Source organism: Euprymna scolopes, chromosome 31 (genome assembly GCF_053919585.1).
Source record: "Euprymna scolopes isolate OS-2025 chromosome 31, ASM5391958v1, whole genome shotgun sequence".
Lineage (NCBI taxonomy): Eukaryota > Metazoa > Mollusca > Cephalopoda > Sepiida > Sepiolidae > Euprymna > Euprymna scolopes.
Window position 1 is genome coordinate 37,122,720 of NC_136512.1, and position 18,654 is coordinate 37,141,373.

At 33.7% G+C, this 18,654-nt stretch overlaps 1 protein-coding gene across 1 annotated transcript in view; it reads right to left on the reverse strand.

The window, feature by feature from the left end:
* LOC145255697 (phosphatidylinositol N-acetylglucosaminyltransferase subunit A-like) overlaps positions 1 to 18,654 on the reverse strand; it is a 75,835-nt gene that overhangs the window by 47,221 nt on the left and 9,960 nt on the right. The window contains exons 2-7 of the mRNA XM_080114273.1: positions 17,101 to 17,257; positions 15,324 to 15,446; positions 13,005 to 13,180; positions 4,077 to 4,192; positions 2,907 to 3,014; positions 196 to 302 (exon numbers count right to left, since the gene is read on the reverse strand). Coding sequence (XP_079970399.1) covers positions 196 to 302; positions 2,907 to 3,014; positions 4,077 to 4,192; positions 13,005 to 13,180; positions 15,324 to 15,446; positions 17,101 to 17,257 — 787 coding nt within the window. The remainder of the gene's footprint in view (positions 1 to 195; positions 303 to 2,906; positions 3,015 to 4,076; positions 4,193 to 13,004; positions 13,181 to 15,323; positions 15,447 to 17,100; positions 17,258 to 18,654) is intronic.

Here is an 18,654-nt window from a genome sequence, read left to right on the forward strand (position 1 = left end):
TTTCAATCATTCCATTTTTTTTCCATACATATAAATATGAAATTGTTTTAGCATATTATTTATTTGAAATTGTTTCTCTATTAAATATCTCACTTATCAAAAGTGAATTTGCAAAAGGGAGATAATTCATGCATCCATTGTCAAGTTACCTGGGATAAAAAAAAAAAAAAAGGAAACAAGATGGCGGCTACTTACATCTCTCATTTCACTGTGTTTCAAAGACCCTAACATTTTCACTCGGTCATGTAGATGGTATGATTCCCTTACTTCTTCCAGAACGATACGTTTCGGACCGTCACCACCTGAAATAAATCACATACATGCTTTATGAACAGCAGCCTGGTGTTACTCAGGAGCAAAATAAATATAAAACTGAAAGTTTGGGGCAATTTTCTGTATCACAGATTTACAGTTAAAAAATTGAGGTGAGCATGGAGAGGGTACCTTATCCCATTTCATTTGGAGTTGGAAATTAATATTCAATGGTAAAAGATCAACTAAAAGTTAAATTTATATTTAATCTGTGCTTGTGCATAAAAAGGCACCTATAAAATATGACAGTTAAAAAGTAAAATGAGAGCAAAACTTTAGCAAATATTCAAGTTCAAGTGTAACGTGAACCGACATCTTGCTGCCCAAATCCCTACATAGTACCCCAGTAGTTGTTGCCTCTGATAGTAGACCCCTACACCAAAGTGGCAATTTGTCTTGTTTGGGGTGAAAATGTAATAAAAAAAAAAAAATTGGTATTGAAAAATATTACCGTACACTGAAAATTACAGAAAATGATTAAGTATTTTTATTTATCAAATTCAACTATGCATTGTAGTTCAGAGAAGTCTACCATTATCAGATTTTCATCTTCAACAACATAAAATTAAACTTATTTTTTTATAAAATTCTATTTCATCATTTTTCGGAATTTTTGCTGTACGATAATATTTTTTAATATCAAGTAAGTACTTCATAAAGTTTTGTTATGATTTTATTTTTAACTCGCATATTTTATGCACATGTACCCATTTGATATTACATGAACCCATTTGATATTACATGTACCCATTTGATATTACATGTACCCATTTGATATTACATGTACCCATTTGATATTACATGAACCCATTTGATATTACATGTACCCATTTGATATTACATGTACTCATTTGATATTACATGAACCCATTTGATATTACATGAACCCATTTGATATTACAAATCATATTCTGAAATCATTTATCAACATCTATGCACACAACTATTTATGGCAACATTGCAAAAAAGCATCAATGAAAAAAGTCTTCCTGATTCTCTTTTCCAAGTATGCGATGCAATGTGGGGGGTGGGTGTTATTTTTAAAACCTCTAAAATCAAATTCTCTCCATTCATCACCAAGGCTTGGGTCCTCATTTCTCATCACTTGAAATGAATGTTTTTCTCATCGAAGAAGCACATCTCCTTTGACAACTTCCTATGGTAAGCTCCAAATTTAAAATGGAAGATTTACATCAAATTTGTTGCTAAGGTTGTCAGGAAAATTCTACTATTCCAGAAAGTATCTCACTCTTGACACAGTCATCTTCCTGTACAAGAGCCAGATACACCCTAAGATGTTCTCATAGATGGGGAGGTGCACTATTTCTTATCTTGACAGAGTACAAAACCAACTTCACAATCTAGTAAGGGACGATTTCTTCTTTTCCCTACAAACTTTTTCATACAGAAGAGATGTTGCTTACCTTTCTCTATATCGTTTCATTATGTTCATGGTACGTGCTTGACGGCACTCCAAACCCTGCCCTCTCTTTAATAAAACCTTCACAACAAGAATCTTTATCAACCACAGCAAAGAACTTGCCTTTCTTTGTACCAAATGAAACTTCCATAAACAAAGTTTCTTGCATAGAACATCCCATTTGTGGAACAAAAATACCACTACAGTGGTTTCTAACCAACTACAATATGATCATTTTCAAATCTAATATAAACAAATATTTGATAAGCTGTTCTTTTGGTTAATCAGTTCCTCTTAAATAATCTGCCTATTAATCCCATTATTTCCAATCCTCTTTTGGCAGCATCCAACTGACAATCTATTTAGCCCTTAACCTTGAGTGACCTTGATAAGCAGTAACTTTTAGTGAAAACAAAAGGATTAAACAATAACAGAACTTATAGAAGGAGTTAAGATATACGAAAGCTAAAAAAAAAAAAAAAAAAAAATCAAGAGAAAGACTTGCATATAAATTGTAGTGCCTATTTATTTCCTCCTCATGAGGACAAAGTTGGACACAAGCTTGATTTCATTTTTAAAGTGAGGATAATTAATTCTCCAAAAAAAAAAAAAAAAAATAGTTACTCTGGATTAGATAATAATAAAAATAAATTTTTTATGTAGCAAAGATCTCTATCTCCTCTAACAAGGGGCACACTGAATAGAACAAAAAGTTGATCCAATCAAGAAGGATCTCTCTTCTTCTGACTAAGAACAGAACACATACTACACTTTTATTCTTGCCCAAAGGTTAATTGCAGTGACTGACGATTGTATATAAATGAAAGAGTTATTCCCCTTTAACTACAATATAAATAATAATCATTTTTTCTTCTTTTTTTAAACTTTTATTCACATGAAACAAAGTATATTGCTATTGATAAGCGAGAGGCTTAAGTTACTAATTTAAACTGAAGAAATTGATAAACCAATCTTATCTTTATTCAACCTAATGTTTTATCAACAACTAATTTTTCGAGTTATTATCAAAAGTAAATATTTTTTAAGGAAATATTTTTCAAAAAATACTAAAATAATTATCATTATCGGGATATAAATATTAGAACTGGAAAGAGTTATTTCATTCTGACTGAAGTTTTAAAAGTATTTCATATTTTTTTTAATTTAAACTCACCTATGAGAAAATTCACCTTTGGAAAGCGCTTGCATACCAGCGGAATAATGCCAGCTAAAAGATCCATACCTTTTCTGTAGACAAGCCGACTGACCACAACGACTGTAACTGACAAAAGAAAAAAATATATGATGTTTAGATAGTGGACTCAAAAGCATTTGGTGTTTGTTAACATTGTAATCACTCATGTGAGCTGGTCCAAATTTACACGTTTGTTTTCTTATATTACATATGAACCCTTTTGAATACTTTGCGTGAGCCAAATTTCTTTAAATACTTAATTATGATGTTAATTTCTGTGCAATTCTTTTCACATAGTCATTTACAGATATTAACTTTAATATATTATTAGAAATTTAAGAAAGCTATGAATTGAACAAATTTCTATTATTTCAATAAATGGCACTTCTACAGAATTGGGACAAAATTTTGTAGTCAATAAATGGAATTTTCTGATAAAAAACAATGAGTTTTTTTTGTCAATTCTAATAAATTACAATGGTAGCTTCCCAATTATGCAGTCGAAATTACCTGAATATTACTGAATTATTAAAAAAACTTTAATCGTGTTAGCAGGTGAAAAACTGCCGCCATCTTGTTTAAATTGAAACGGAAAGTTACCTCCTTTTTGACCTCTGTGTCTTATGATCGTTTTTATCAAATTCTATTTTTTTTTCTTTAATAAATAATTTTCTAACTAATTGATCTTCGTAATTTTTGGATATAATCATCTTAAAAATACGAGGAATGCATAGTTATGATTGTTTTCATGTGAAATTCAGTATTACCATTTCCGAAATGTCGTCCTAATAGTGTAGAAGCGCCCAATAAATTTCTATTACTGTACAGACTTCAAAAAACACATCTGAAGAAGGTGAAAACGTTGTGAGAATAACATTCAAGATAAGAACAGTAGTTTGAATGACTGCAGATTTTTTTGTGTTGAAAAATAAATCCATGTTTATACAACCAAATGCAATTTCATCTCATACTCAAAATATCGGAAAATTTGGAGATGTTAATATTTTCTTAAACTTTTCAAATGAAATAAAAATGAAGATAAGAAAAGGAAAAGAAAAAAAAAAGAGAAAAGAAATAAAAGACAAAAAAGGAAAAAAAAAAGGAAAGAAAATGGAAAAATAAAAGAAAAAAAAAAGAAAGATTGTTTACTTTTAGTAGGATCCCTCTTTGTTGGATCAGGAACAAAAATTGTTGTATCAACAGCATTTGGAATCACAGATACCATTTCTGGTTTAATGGAAGACCTCAGAACTGTATTCTCTTTACTAGGAAAATAAAAAGATGTTTTTTTTTAGTAAAATCTTACAATAAATAGAAATTAAAAGCAATAAATAAAATGAATCAATGTTTCATTCTGACCTCAGAATGAAATAATCCTTAATTGTAAAATTCAAATTATCGTTTAATTTATTTTTATATGCAGATACATATTAACAATTAAATGAAAATACTTTTTAAGAAAATAAAAATTCATTCCATTATATACATCTGAAATTTTTTCAAAGATATTTTTCGTTTTACTAATGAGTCACCACTTATGAAGACCAAAACCCACTTATCAAGGCTAATGGTTAACAAGATGATGTTTGTTTGTTTTGTTTTACGGCATATCAACCACTTTGGGGTCATTTAATGCCGAAACGTTAATTATGATGCGTTATATATTGGTTTGTTCTTCTTAATGGCTTTTTTTGGGGGGGGGGGATCTTTCCTTATATTTTAGTGTATATTTTAATCTCTTTCAGAAAATTAATAATTTTTGGGGATCGATCTTGTTTAATATTGTTTTTAGATTGTTTTCTTGGTAATACTTTGTTCGGGTTTGTTCAAGGTCAATGCAGTTTGTCAGTATATGGTGTATTGTGTAGGGTTCTTGACACGTTATACAGATAGGTGTCTCCTCCCCTTTTAGTAGATGTGAGTGGGTGATGTGAGTGTGACCTATTCGCAGTCTGGCCATTACTACCTCTTCTTTACTTGTTAACTTTTTTGTGTCTCTCGTTCCAATATTTGGTGTTATTTGGAATAGTTTATTTTCTATACATGAGCTCCAGTTTTCTTGCTATTTTCTCTTCAAATATGTGTTTATTTTAGTCTTTAGGTCTGTATGGGGGATTTTTCCACTTATGTGGTTTTGTTGCAGAGTTTCCTTTACTGCCTTATCTGCTTGTTCATTCATGTAGATGCCGATATGGCTTGGTATCCAGCAAAAGATAATGTTTTTTTTTTTTCATGGTTATGCCATCCATTTTGTTTAGCAATTTTGTAATAAGTGGGTTTGTCATTTTTTTATCTTTTAGAGATATGAGTATCGAAAGTGAGTCTGTAAGTACGAGATATTTTTGATGGTCGTCGTTGGTTATTATATTCAGTGCCAAATCTACGGCTGTTGCTTCTGCGCTGAAAATAGAAGATTTGTTTGGGAGTTTTTCCTTTAGTTTTATTTTTTTGTGGATGGCTGCGCATCCTACTTTGTCTCCATCTTTTGATCCGTCAGTGTAAATTTGTGTGTATTCTTTATATGTATTCTGGATGGTAAGCAGTTCTTCATGGAAGATTGATTTTGGGATATTTATTTAATTTTAATATTATGTGTGGTTGTTTGATCATCCAGGGTGGAGTTTTTGATTTGATATATTTATGTATTTTTGTTGTGTCTATTTGGGCTTCTGTGTTCTTTATACAGAGGCTATAGGGTTTGATGATATTTTCTTTCCTGTTGAAGAGTTGTGTGTATTGTGGATGGAGGATACATTGGCATGCAGGATTCGATGGACATGATGCAAGCTTTAAGTAATATTGTAGAGCTAACTTCTGTCGTCTTGGTATCAGTGGAGGCTCATGAACCTCTAGATAGAGGCTTTCTACTGGAGAAGTTCTAAATGCTCCCAAGGCCAATCTTAATCCTTGACAATGAATTGTATTTAGTTCTTTTATGTAGGACTTCCTTGCTGCTCCATATAAGCATCCGTAATCCATTTTAGATCTAATTAGAGTTTGGTATAGTTTCAATAATGTGACTTTGTCTGCACCCCAATCGGTGTGTGCTAGGACTTTGATCAATTGCATTGTCTTTTGGCATTTTGTTTTTAAATATTTTATATGTGGTATAAAAGTCAATTTTTTATCAAATATGATACCTAAATATTTATGTTGGTCGATGAGTGGGATGTTCTTGTCATCCAGTTTCAGGTTGGGGTTGTGGTGGAATTTTCGTAGTTTGCAGAAATGGATGCATTTAGTTTTTTCCTCTGAGAATGTAAATCCATTTTCTATAGCCCATTTGTTTATTTTATTTTATTCAGGCAGAGTTGTAGTTTGTGTTCGGCTGTTTGTATATATTTAGATTGGTAGTATATAAGTAGGTCGTCCACATATAGGGCGTTTTCAATTCCTGGATCTATGTTTTTTATGATATTGTTTATTTTAATGTTGAAGAGGGAGACAGATAGGATACTGCCTTGGGGGACACCCATTTCTTGATCTTTTTGGACTGAAAAAGTGTTGTCCATCCATACTTGGAAGATTCTATTTGTTAAGTTTCTGATAATTTCTGGCATTCTGCCCCTAAGTCCTAGTTCATACAGGTCTTTTTGGATTCCGTATTTCCAAGCAGTGTCATACGCCTTTTGCATGTTAAAAAAAATTGCTATTAGATGTTCCTTTTTTGCAAATGCTTCTCTTATGCGTGTTTCCAGTTTTATTAAGTGGTCGGTGAGGCTTCTATTTTTCCTGAAACCCGACTGACTTTCTGCAATCAGATTTTTGCTTTCCAAGTACCAATTTAATCTTTCATTAATCATTCTCTCAAATGTTTTGCACAAACAACTAGTGAGTGCAATGGGTCGGTAGTTTGTTGGGTTTGTATGATCTTTTTTTGTTTGGGTATTGGGATTACAATTGCCTGCTTCCAGTTTTTTGGAATGTTGTTAGTTATCCATATCTCAGTATCTTCCAGTTTTTTGGGATACTGTTCTTTATCCAGATTTCATTGTAAATTTGTAGTAAGTAGTCCAGTGATGGTTTTGGTAGTTTTTTGAGAAATTGATAATGGATCACATCAGGGCCGACTGCTGTATCATGAGATTTGCTTATTGCCTCCTCTAGTTCTGCGCTATTGAGTAATTGATTGTAATTTTCTTTATTTTTTGATTTGAAGTTTATTTTTATTTTTTCTTCATTTTTTTTTATAGCTTGAAATTTTTTATTTTGGTTTTTTGATGATGAGTTCATTGAGAATTGTTCTGCTAATTTATTTGCGATATTTTGTTTATCGGTAATCTTCATGTTGTTGCATATAAGGTGTTTAGTAGGATTCTTTGTATTTTTTTCTGCTATTTTTTTAACCATCTCCCATACTTTTTTTGGTTTTGTGTTTGGATTAATTTTTGTAACATAGTCTTTCCACGTGTTCTGTTTTGATTCTTTGATAGTTTTGCCTTGCTGTTTTTATATATGTCCAGATTTTCTTTCGTTGAACTGTTTTTGAATTTTCTTAAGTTTGCACGTCTTGTTCTTAGGCTTCTTTGCATTCTTTATTGAACCTGGGTTTGTTATATTTTGTAAAAGTGGAGCTTTTTGGTATGTTCTCCTCAGCTATTGTGAGTAAGGTATTGCTGAAATATGTGATGTGTTCTAAGTTAGGATTCGCTTCAGGTATTAATCTGTGTTGACATGTATTTTGGAATTTTTCCCAATTTGCCTTTTATACATTCCAGCAAGGTGTTTTGTCTTCTAGTTTGTGATTCTCGTTTTCTATTATGATTGGGAAGTGGTTACTTCCGCATGTATCATTATGTGTTCTCCAGCTATAATCCATGTATATGGTTGGATCACATAGTGTTATATCTATTGCTGATAGTGTTCCCATTGCTGAGTGCATGTATGTATTCTCTTTGTTATTAGTTTTATTTTTTTGTGGATGACTGCGCATTCTACTTTGTCTCCATCTTTTGATCCGTCAGTGTAGATTTGTGTGTATTCTTTATATGTATTCTGGATGTTAAGCAGTTCTTCATGGAAGATTGATGGGTGGGTTTTAGCTGATTTTGGTTAATTATTTTTTCAATGATTTGGCTTCTTTTGTTTTATGTTTTTTTACTGCCCTTCCATGCATTGTGACTATTGAAGTTTCCCAGCAGTAAAAAATGGTTTAGGTAGTCGTTTGATTATATTGTTTAATTATGTTTCATTTATTGCTTCATTTGGTGGTATGTAGAGTGAACACAAGGTTACTGTTTTGTGTAGTGTTGCAGTTATTGCAATAGCTTGCATATTTGTTTTTAAGTTCACTTTACTGTGTGGAATGTTTTCGTTTATCAGTATTGATGATCCACCGGTGGCTTTGTTGGATAATTTGTTTATGTGGTTGTATATTGAGTAATGTTTTATGTTAATTTTGTCATTTTCTTTTAAGTGTGTTTCCTGTATTGCAGGACATAGGGATTTGATGAGTATTTGTATTTCTTTGATATTAATTTTTAATCCTCTTATGTTCCATTGTAGGATTTTATTAGCTATGGTTTATATTTTTTTCTTTTGTTTTGGGTTGTTGGATTCCTCGATCTTCATGACTTTCAAGTCCTGGTGGCATAATGTTTCTTTGTGTGTCTTTATCTTTGGATCGTGAGATTTTATTTGTTTTTGTTCGTGATCGTGATGTTCTGTAGGAGGGTTTTAATTCTTGCTTTATTTCGTTCTCTTTTTTGTTAATTTTTTCTTGTATTGGTAATTCTTTCATTCTAGATGTGCTAGGGATTTGTGCAGATTCTATTTCTCTTTGATTTGGTGTAGCTTTTTTTAACTGTTTTTTCTTTTCTTTGTTTTGGTATGTGTTCACTTTTGTGGTATCTGTAATTATTGGTTTTATTTCAGTTATGAATTTTTGCCAGTCGTTTGGTCCAAGTTTTCTTAACTTTTCAACAAATATATTGTATTTATCTTTTTTTCCCTGTAATTTCCTTTTTGGTAATTTGTGCATAACTTTTCTCAGCCATATATCTGTCTACAATTTTCCTTGCTTTGGGGAATGATATATTTTGTTTTTGTTTCACTGTTACAATTTCTTTTTCTTTTTTCCATATGTCACAGCTCCTTACATAGGCTGGGTGGTCTTCTGCACATTTGCATCTGTTTGTACACTCGTTCGAATTGTGGTCTGGGTTTCTTTGGTTACATTTGCCACATACAGTTTGATTGTAGCATACATCCTCATGATGTCCGAATTTTTGGCATTTTTGATATCTAAAGGGGTTTGGTATAAATAGTTCAACTTTTACAATTGCAACCAATTTTTATTTCTGTTGGGACCTTTGGTGTCTTAAACGTTATGATATATGTTAGTTAAAATTGAGTTTCCATTTTTTTTAATGGATATTCTTTTTATGTCTGTTAGTCCTTGGGATTTTAGCTTGATTTTTATTTCATCAATTGGACAGTATGATAGTTCTTTGCTTCTTATAACACCTTTTGATGAATTCATTTTACCATGGGGATATGCTTTGATCTTTTTATTATGGAATTTTTCCATTTTTAAGAGGATATTGGCATCTTTTTTTTATTCATTTCTACTAGAATTGTTCCATTTCTTAAATTCTTAACTGCTTTGGGTAATATTCTTGCAGCGATTTCTTTCTGTATGAAGAATGGGGACAGTCTTGTCAGGGGGTTGTCATCTTCAGCTTCCAGGATAATAAATCTTGGAAAGTTTTGATTTTGCAGTTCTTCTTCCTCTAAGCTGGAAATATCCGATATTTCCGCGTGATATCTTTTGGGAGGCTTTTTCTTTTTTTCCATTTCTATTTTTAGTTATTTTTCACTTCTGCTGCTCCCCACCTGCCTCGGAGCCTTATTTGGGAAGTGTTGGGGGGGGGGCCCATTCGCCCCAACACAACAGGGATACAGCAAAAGTATACTCTTCTTACTGTTGGATTCCAGCACCTGTGTTTCGTTCATCCCCTCCAAGAGCTTTATTTTTGGAAGGGATGTTGGTTTTCCAGCCATGTTTCGTCCGTACTCAGCAAGTTGATTGACCCTTCAGCCACTGCTAACTAAATCAGTTTATTGTCTAATGTGGGGAGCGCAAGCATATTTTCTTGTTATGTTTGTCTGATTTAGGGCTAGTCGTGACCAGCCGATTGATCGGAGTGGGCCTCTCCGACCGCCCGTCTAGCCAAGGTAAGGGCCAAAGTGGTGTGTTGCGAAGGGAAGGAAATCATTTCTATCCTCCTCAACCCTCAACCACCAGGATTCTGTTCCAAGGTGTCATGGGTCGCCACCCATGGTAAACAGGTGGCCCCATTGAGGGATTTTTACTCTCTGCAGGGGGGCAGACGGTGTATTCTAAAGCCCGAAGTAAGGAAGTGAGGGAGAAGGGGAGGGAGAGGAAGGGGGTTGTTGTTTTTGTTTTTGCAGAATATATTTAAGTTTTACAAAAGAAAAAGAAAAACAGAAATTCAATGTAGGTGCATTTCATCTCAGGAAGCCAAAAGACAGCCTGATCTGGTAACACCAGGGTTAACAAGATGAAATGTATGGTCAATTGAAAGATGAAAAACATTATGAGAGGATTAAGAATAATTGATTAAATGAACAAAGTTCGAATATTTATGACAAGAATCTGTTTACATCAAATTTGAAGACGAACATGTTGTAATCTTTTTTTATTGCTTTTATTCATTTCAAACAAGGCACATTATCACTTAGACTTAAGGAGCTACTGTGATTTAGAAGTATCCTAAGTGGAGAGTTATGCAACAAGATATTTGTCCACATTACATTTAATTTTCTGCATATGTATACAGTTAGAGAAAAGAGGAGCAATTTATTTATTTATTTGTAGACTGTTATCCTCATCTTCATAGTTGTTGTTTCACGTTTCAGACGACTCATCCTCTGTCCTTCTACAAGTGGTTAACTGCAACGGGATATGAATGCTGAGTCTTTTAACAGCATCCTCAGTAATTACTGCCTTCCATAGTTGTTGTCGTCTCACCACGTTTTGGCCAACTAATCCTCTGGCCGGCTTTGGGTAGGACTGAAACCACTATCTCCAGACAATGCTTACTTGGAACTGCAGAGATTCTATCCACTGCATCACAGGCCCCTTCAGTAGTGAATAGGTGAGCATTGTCTGAAGATAGTGGTTTCAATCCTACTCAAAGCCGATCAGAGGATCAGTTGGCCAAAATGTGATGAGACGACAACAACTATGGAAGGCAGTAATTTCTGAGAATAGTTGGCCAAAACCTCATAAAACGATGAGGATGAGGATAACAGTCCATAAATAAAGATACAAATTACTCATATCAAAGGATTCCAATAATAAAATAAAAGAGGAGCAAGTATAGAATTCTAAAAGCTAGCAGGTCAAAGAAAATAAACTATTAGAGTAGAAAACCTTCCATCATCTGGGGACCTCTACAGTGGAGGGTTAGGGTTAGGGTTAGGGTTAGGGGACCTCTACAGTGGAGGGTGGGTGGGATTTAGCTGATTATCAGATTCGTCAAAGGTTTTCATGTTCAGTTAGCACTATCAGAGCACATCATGTTGAAATAGTTGTAAGACAAGTACAGGAATACAACATTTTGGTGATGGGACAGGGGCTGCAACTTGGTAGATAGTAGGGAGGGTTAGGGTTATTAAATTAGATACAGTCTAAGAGGGAGAGACTAGTGATTAGTGCACCAGCCCAGATATGGTGACAATATTCCATACATGGGAGGCTGGTATCTTCATAGAAATGTAAGATACTGGAAAATGTGAAAAGGTTTTAATACAGTAAAGGTAGTCTATTTTCCTTGCAGTAACTATGGCAGTATCTGTAGGGAAGCAGTCCTGTGATAATGTATTTTACTGATGGGAAAGCAGCTCTGTTTGTGGAATTTTCAACTGATGCTAGGTACATGGAAGAATAAAGGGAAGTTTATCTTTTATTGTGGTAGAAAAGCAAGTTCTTACTGTGAATTTCTTACAAGGATAAACCAGAGATTGGAGCTCAGTAAAGCACTTTTCATGGAAATAACAATAGAGTAGAGAGAGGCTAATAACAGTTCTTCAGTGAGAAAGCAGCTGCAAATGAACAGAAGTGATAATTTCCTCACTAGATTTTGAAGCCAATTTTTAACTAAGTAACAGAGTGCTCGGAGCAAAAATGTGTCAGAATAATTTAAAATATTTAATGGATATAAAAAAGTTCCACTCTAAGAAAGTTAGCAAGTTCTTTCGTTTGCACAAGCAAACACAGAGTTTTAACATTTACTGGGTATGTATCCGACATGCCAAATCTGTTGGAAAAGTGTTCCTGTAGTAACCCGGTCAAGTGACATGTTGAGAAGCCTCATATTACAATCAAGACTCTTCTGAAAAGGGGCACTGGCCTCTCAGGATTGGATCTTCTGACTGTAAGGCGTAAGAAAGAACCATGATGAATGATTTAAAACTTTTTATGTTAAAAACTTACATATTAAATGGATCGAACTTAAAAACAATGTATGAAATCCTTGCATACTGTTGAATCTTTATATATAAAAAGCCACAATTTAGTGTGCATGAAGTATCGTTGCCACATTTAAAATGGTGCATTAATCATCAGTTTCTACTTCATGGACCGGGTAAAAAAAAATTCCAACCTAATGTGTTTCACATTATCCGTCAAGCTCCAGTTCTTGTTACATCACTGCAGTATTGCATCGCCGTAAATGTTTTACAAGTACTTCTACAAAATGTGTTCTGATGAACTTACTATATATATATATATATATATATATATATATATACATACTCCCCCCCCACTCACACCTCAAAAAAATATCTGCACCTAGCAGCAAAATCCACAATAGTTGCTGGACGATTCACTTCATTAATAACTTCTTTTCTCAGACGATATCAACATGGAGAAATTTAAATGTAATGTGAACAAACATCATGTTGACCAACTTCCTATCCCTTACAAATCTTGCTGCTACAGCTGTAGCCCCTTACATTTGAGTAGCAATATGCATTGGTTGGGAGTGAACAAAAGTTTTTAAAAAATGTAAAGATTTGGAAATTCTTACAAAATTCCCTTAGTTTTCTTACCTCGTATGGGAAACACAAATCGTATGATTACAGTCGGCCAGAGAGACTGTGAGAACCTTGTTGGTTAAAATGGAACTGCCATCAGCAAAACCAAACAAGGAATGGTCAGTGAAAATAGACCTCAGACCCATTGTCCGTGCATGGAACATAGCTTCATGAGCCAGCGTGGAAAAGGCCTACAATTAGAAGAGAAAGAGGGAGAGGTGTAATACTGGAAATATATTTTTCTGCAAATCTATCATCTTGAGAAAGTTTTGGGATAAAGACAAAATATCAGAGAAGATGTCGACAATTTGTGTTTTTTTCCTTTTGTTATTACACTGGATTATAATTCCATAATTATCATCATATATACATGCAATATCTATATAGTTCAAATCTATATGAATAGGAATGAATGAATTTCCAAAAACAAAAACAAAGCTCCATATTTAAAATATCATGAGTGACGTTCAATAAATAATGTGTCTGACCCACTTCTCATAGCAGTAGAGCAATGAACTTTGGCACAGTCTTTCTCTACATAGAGTTAAGCATTCGCCCATCATTTAATGGAGCTCTGGAGACCATCTTTGTAGAATACCATAGATTGATCCTCCAACCATGAGATGACTTCCAAAATCAAGGTTGCATCTTCTGGCAAACTTTTTCAAAAATCAATTTCATGACTGTGAAGAGATGAAAGTCAGAAGATGCAAAGTCAAGAGAGTAAGGGGGATGGGTCAGGATTTAATATCTATACGCTTGTGTTTCTGATCAGGTGACGTGTGTTGTGGATTGGAAGATTGTCTTGTAAGTGTCAGCAACTTGGGAATCCATTTGATAGACACCTTATGCATATGCAAATGAATGATTGTTTCCAGAGACTCTGTACCATACATCATTACCATACATTGTGGTGCGTCTTTTCAAATACAAAAATAGGATAACTGCATAAGACCCAACTCAGTTCAAACATCTGTAAATCAGAAAACACAATTAGTTCAAAGTTGTAATTTGCCACATAACCCATCGAGATATAAATCATAGCACATGCAAAATTTCAGCAAGATCAGACAACTGGAAGTAGGTCAGGAAAATTATTTATCAAACACCTTTTGTAAAGTCAAGATTATATCATTCTATAGTTTAATAACAATTTTATAACAAAATAGCTTTTATACATTTTTAGAGGAGCTAGAAATAAACACAGGTAACCCATGCTGCTTACTCCATCTCTTCATGAGAAAGTTGAAAAAAAAAAGACACATGCAAAAGTGATCTAGAGAAGAAATAAGAAAAATGGCACATGGAAGCTCAGTGATTTTAAATCATTAGACATAAAAAGCTTTGAACATTATTTTTTATTCTTTTAACTGGATTAACTTTTTTTATTGTACTAGATATTTCCAGCATGTATTTGAATTTTATGTCAGTTTTTAAGGAATTATTCTTTTAATAAAGCTAATCACAATTTATGTTGTACTTAAAATGGTTCATTATTATAGAGTTCATAAGGTATTCAACAAAGTATTTAACAATATACCTTACTGCATTATATCACTTTTTGTATTTATTTGCTGCTGACTATTATTCTCATCTTTCTTAGTTGTTATTCCACAACGTTTCGGCCAACTATTCCTCTGGACTTTGTCAGGTGGTAACCGCGACGGGATAGGAACTCCGAATCTCCTAATGGCATTCTCAGCAATTACTGCCATCAGTAGTTGTCGTCTCACCACGTTTTTGCCAAGTAAGCCTCTGGCCGGCTTTGGGTAGGATTGAAACCGCTATCTTCAGACAATTCTCACCTGGAACTGTAGAGATTCAACGTGGTGCAGTTGATAGAGATGTTGAATCTCTACGGTTCCAGGTGAGAATTCTCTGAAGATAGCGGTTTCAATCCTACCCGAAGCCGATCAGAGGCTTACTTAGCCAAAACGTGGTGAGACGACAACAACTATGGAAGGCAGTAATTGCAGTGGATGCAGTCAGGAGATTCAGAGTTCCTATCACGTTGCGGTTAACACCTGACGAAGGCCAGAGGAATAGTTGGCCAAAACGTTGTGAAACACCAACTAAAAAAAGATGAGGATAATAGTCTGCAATAAATAAATTAATATAAATAATACTCATCTCAATAATGAATTCCAATTAAAATAATATATATCACTTTTCGTACTTTGTATAATATATACTGAGGTACCAAGATTTGAATAGTATATATAAAGACAAATGCTAAGCAACAAATAGTAGTACAATTATTAAAACATAATAAAATAATTAGTTTAAACGAGTTTCAATGACAGTATATAAAAAAAATAAATCATTATTACTTACAGAATGTCCATGAACAATGTCTATTTCTTCCCGAATGAAAATGTTTCTGAGTAAGGGCAGTGTTGCAAACATTGATGGCATGATGCACTGATTGTAAATCGGTGTGTATGGTATATAGTACGCCTTCAATAGGAAACAAAGTATTTTATGATTATGACATTTACCTTTACAGTCAGTTTAGGTTACTCCAATATAAAAGGGAAGGAATTTTTCTACAAATACAGAATTGTTTTTTTTTTATACAGTAATTAAGCATAAATTAGTCATTTGACTTGTATTTTACAATACTTTCACTTCTAGTATTACTAACCAGCAGAGCATTATCTCGATCAACTAAAGGAAGTATCTAACACAATGATTGATGATGTATGGAAATGAAACCTGGCAATACATGTGTGATAAGAAATTTAAAAGGTTTACTTCTGATAACTTAAGGGGAAGATTAAATTTGCACAGTATAGGCTGATGTGTGTAGAACAGGAGACTTTATTGGTTTGGTCACATTGAAATACAACTCCATTTTAGACCCAACAAACCACTTCCTCCCAAATTTCTCTTTGAGGAAAGAAGCCACAATCGATGATCTGAAAATCGTCCCTTTTTCATACTCATGATATCATAAAAAACCTAGACTCCTCAAAGGCTTGTCGGCTTGATTTCACCAATCAGAGCCGACTACATCCATCTCTCTTCTTAGCTCATCACCATCCGACTGCTCAAAAATTAATTATCAATGGGCATCATCTCAACTATGGAGTTCAATAGATTTGCTGGCCTCCTTATTTCCTGCCCACTTATTTCACTTTCTCATCATTTCTCTGCATAAGGAAAGGGAGGGGAGTGTATATTATCAAATTAGAAAGTATTGTCAGCAAAAATATGTGCGGGTTCCAAAAACATACATGCAAATATGGCCTTTGTTTCTGGGTGAATATTTGTGAACTGGGTACTTGTTTTTCCTGGCCTTACAGAGTAGGGATAGATGAGCGCACTACTGTGCTGCATTCTGTCTTGTTTCTGTCTCCGTTGGACAGCTTTCTTTTTGGTTGTCGATCTGCTGTTTCTATAAGAAATTGATATTTTACATATGATTACTAGGGCTGTGACAACAGCATATTCTTTTCATTATTTTGACTCTCGAGTATATATCTGACACAGACACAGTTAATCAACCAAGAACCACATCACTCTATATAAAAGCATATACGATATTAACAGATACACACTTGAGAGTCAAAACTAAAAAGAATATGCCTAGTCCTAGTTATCGCTCAGTTTATTGTTCCAAATGAGTGGGAATCATTTTTATCGGTTAAAAATCGTACAATTCACACCTTTATGTGAAATCATATCTTTTTAAAATTTTTGCTGGTGAAAGTGAATATAGTGCAAAGCTATTGATTTGATTGTTTACCATTTCAACACTTGATACAGGAAGAAAGAAATGAAAAAGAAAGAGTAAGCTCAAGAGAAAAAGAAAAAGAATAGCTTATACAAGCTAGTAACTTTTTATGTTCACTTGCACCTCTACCTCATCACAATGTCAATGTGTAACATTATTGTGTATACACTAATATGCATAAATGTATGTGTTGCATGTATAAAATGAAAACCTATGGTGTTGAATGTATATGTATGCAATAATATTCATAGTATATGTTAGACCATGTACATATCTCACTTCTTCATTGTTTGTCAGCACAAGGTTGAAAGTATCACATTCAAAAGTATTGTCAGCATACGTGTAATAAGTGTGTTTAGTGTACATAATATTTACCTTAAGACCATTGGTCAGATATCGGACACTTTCACGACCTTTGTAGTAGTGGGTCACTATAATGACCTTGTGACCTCGCTCAATCAAGCACTGAGATAGTTGGTATATGTGACTTTCCACTCCTCCCATGTTAGGGTAGAAGAAATCTGATACCATACTGCAAGAGAAGGAAAAGTAGAAAATATCTTTGTAAATATGAACACAATGTCATTTGCAAAAGAAGAAAAAAAAATCTATATTTGGAGAAAAACAAAAATACAAGCAGAAAATATCAAAAACGCAAAAGCATTTGGTGCTTTTTAAGATAAAAATCCTCAGCAACCGCAGTAAATATAATTCGAATTTTATTTTATACAAACTTGCTATTGACTCAATAAAAAAGAGTACTATTGCATATTTCAGTGAAAATGAATATATATCGTGGTTGTAAATGTTGTTTTGGTAAAATTTGATAAGATACTAAAATAACCCTTGGCCTTTTGTCTTGGAACAAATAATGCTTTGATGCTACACTTAGTCTATTCTGTCCTCAGCCGCAGCCAGTGAAGTCCTTTTAGACTCAGCATTCCAGAGTGCCCCCTTTTTAGAGAACTAGACGATCCTCACATTAAAGAGAGTTGCCCTTCTCCAACTTCAAAATGAGATAACAAATACCAAGTGACAATATATACAAAGAATGCATTTATTTTACGAACAATGACAAAAGAACAATGAAAGTGTGTGTGTGCGTAGGTGTACGTGTATAAGTTCTTGAAATGTTCATGGTGTGAATATGTATGAACAGGAAAAGTTTTGATAAGTTTATTGTGAATGCATGTGCATTGAGTGTTCATATAAGTTTGTCAATGTTGTTGTAGACATGTGTGGTCTTACCTTCAGATGAAGGTATCGCCTGCCAAGGCGAAAAATGTGTGTGATTACATTGGCAGTTCAAACAAAAGAGATAGATATATAGATAATGGAAGTGGAAAAAAGAAAGTAAAACAGGAAGTAGAAATGTCACCTGTTGGACGAATGTAAAACTAAGACAGGAGTGAATAACCATTGCGTAATTGATGAATGCATGTGTGCGCAACATACCTATCGCATATCAGTCTGAAAAACATATGCCCGACAAAATAAGAACAAAGAAAACGAAAGAAAACTGTTTTGTTTTACAAAAATATATTTTTGTAAATTGCTTTTATTTGTTGTAATTTTCAACCACCAATTACCAATGCTAATAGCACCCTAGCTGAGAGTATAACATTCACACTCCTCGGCTTAATATTCACAGGTAACATGAAGTAGAATAAACATGTAGAAGATACTGCTAAGTCTGCTGCAAAAAAGATAACTCCTTATTCCAAGCTAGAAAAATTCTCAAACTTACTAGAATCCTGTATTTCTTGAAAGATATCATTCGCTCATGCATGGAATATGGTTATCATAGCTGGGCTGGTGCACCAACCACTAATCTCTCCTCCTTGAATAGAGTATAAAAAAGAGTTTTTAACCTAAATAGGTCCCACACTCTCTACCAAAATTGAGCTCCTGTCCCATCAGCACCATGTT